The following is a 2015-nucleotide window of genomic DNA, read 5'->3' as shown; positions in this document are numbered from 1 at the left end:
ACAACTATTCAAGCAGAAACTACAGCGTATCCAGTTACTTCGAAACCAGGATATAAACCCACACAAGCCACTTCAACCACAAGTAAACCTGCCACAGAATACACCACAACACCGTCATCAACCACTGAAGACTACCCTGGCACAACTGAAGAGCCTGTTAACTATGTCTGCACTAGCGAAGGCTTCTTCGCAGACCCACATGACTGCAACCGTTATTATCGCTGCGTTGACGCAAAGAAGAATGGCAAGTATCAAATCTATAGCTTCCGCTGCCCAGAGGGTACAGTTTGGGATACGTCGTTGGAGACGTGCAATTTCCCCGACAGTGTTTCGGGTAATTGCTCGCAAACGGTTGTAACCACAACCGAGGGATCTGCGACTGAGCCGGGAAAACCATCGAAGCCAACGAAACCGACCGAGAAGCCGACAACGGAGCAAACGAATACTGAAACAACAACACAGCCGCCAATTACAACTACACAACCAATAACAACTACACAGCAGGCGACAACTATACAACCGACAACAACAACACAACAAGCGCCAACAACTACACAGCAGGCGACAACAACTCCAATCACTACGACTACAACTACCGTCGCAACAACAACAACTACTCAACCTACCACTATCCAAACAACTACAACTACGGAATCAACAACGACTCTTCCTCCGGCAACGACAACTACCAAGCCAAGTACTGCTCCAACAACAACTACTGAACAATCAACTACCTCTTCTACACAATCGTCCACAACCCCGCCAACAACAACAACTGCGCCCACAACAACAATAACACCTGGTCCGGCAACGAACGACACCAAACCCTGTCCTCAAACAGGTGAAGGTCAAAATCTGTTTGTTTGCCCGACAGGCTTCCGCCGATATCCGAAGAGCTGTGACTTATTCTATCAATGCACCGAGAAAGCAGAAAGTTATAATCTAGCGATAACAGTGTTTGAATGTCCCAAAGGAACAGTGTATGACGAGCGAAGGAATCTGTGCGATAAACCACCAAAGGGTGACAACTGTCTGGAGAAAGCGATGACGCGTTCAGCATTCTACGAGGATCAAATAAGGCGCCTAAATATGGTAAGTTGAATGTTGTGATGCCCTCGGAGAATTTAAACTTTCAAATCATTATATTTTTTCTTTAACCCAAACAGGTACAAATACGTTCCATTGGCGAGCCAATGTGTCCCGGTGAAGGTCATTTTGCGCTGAATAAAGATGAATGCAGTCAGCTCTTCGTCAAATGCGGCTACTCAGCGACGACGGATCGTTTGGAAGGACAAGTCTTTCGTTGTCCGCAAGGATTCGCCTACTGGGCGGTGAGTAGACGCTGCGAACGCGCTCAAAAGTTACTCAGCTGCACACCCGCTAAATACGACACTGGCAGCGATTTGCCAATGGAATGGTCGAACATAGGAAATAGGCGTAGAAGTTTAAATATTTAAATACGCATAATTATATATAATTATGAATTGATTACACAATATTTATGGTTATGTTTATTTTTAAGCTATATACTACATACACATACGTATTTATTCCGAATCGCATCCGTGCAAAATATTCGAATTGTTTGCGGCGCATGCGCAACACAAATACACAAAATATGTACGGCATGAGCCACAAATGATTCACGAATATTTTTTATTAGTGATTAAGTACATAAATATTTTTAGTATTTGTAATTATGGTACTGCGGGCAAGCCTTTTCACGGACAATAAGTCTGAACTAAGTTAAGTCTGTTTTAGTTTAATTTGAAAGTGCTTAGCATTGGGTCAAACTCATTTTGAATGCGGTGTCGGTATTTATTAAATTAAAGATATAAAATATCATAAACATACATACTTACTGGGAAAATATTACTCTTTAGGTAGAGAGTTAACAGCTCAGAGTTCAACTTCAATTTAATCATAAATTAATTATAGTATATGTATGTGTATGTCCTTAATAATTTATTAATATTTTAATGATGCGTTATAAGCGTTCCACATTATTGCCATAT

The 2015-nt window shown here is 41.7% G+C and overlaps 1 protein-coding gene across 1 annotated transcript in view; it reads left to right on the top strand.

The window, feature by feature from the left end:
• The window catches only part of LOC118736816 (mucin-5AC), a gene marked incomplete at its 5' end in the record, with an annotated part of 6772 nt that extends 4771 nt beyond the window's left edge, over window positions 1-2001 (top strand). Inside the window, 2 exon segments of the mRNA XM_036466868.1 lie at window positions 1-1092; window positions 1167-2001. The exon segment at window positions 1-1092 is cut by the window's left edge and continues 4771 nt beyond it. Coding sequence (XP_036322761.1) covers window positions 1-1092; window positions 1167-1457 — 1383 coding nt within the window.
• Between the last annotated feature and the right edge of the window lie 14 nt (window positions 2002-2015).

Source organism: Rhagoletis pomonella, unplaced genomic scaffold (assembly GCF_013731165.1).
Source record: "Rhagoletis pomonella isolate Grant_MI unplaced genomic scaffold, Rhpom_1.0 Rhpom_scaffold_00004, whole genome shotgun sequence".
Taxonomy (NCBI): Eukaryota; Metazoa; Arthropoda; class Insecta; order Diptera; family Tephritidae; genus Rhagoletis; species Rhagoletis pomonella.
Note: the sequence above shows the minus strand (reverse complement) of the source record. Positions and strands in the feature narration are given on the sequence as shown.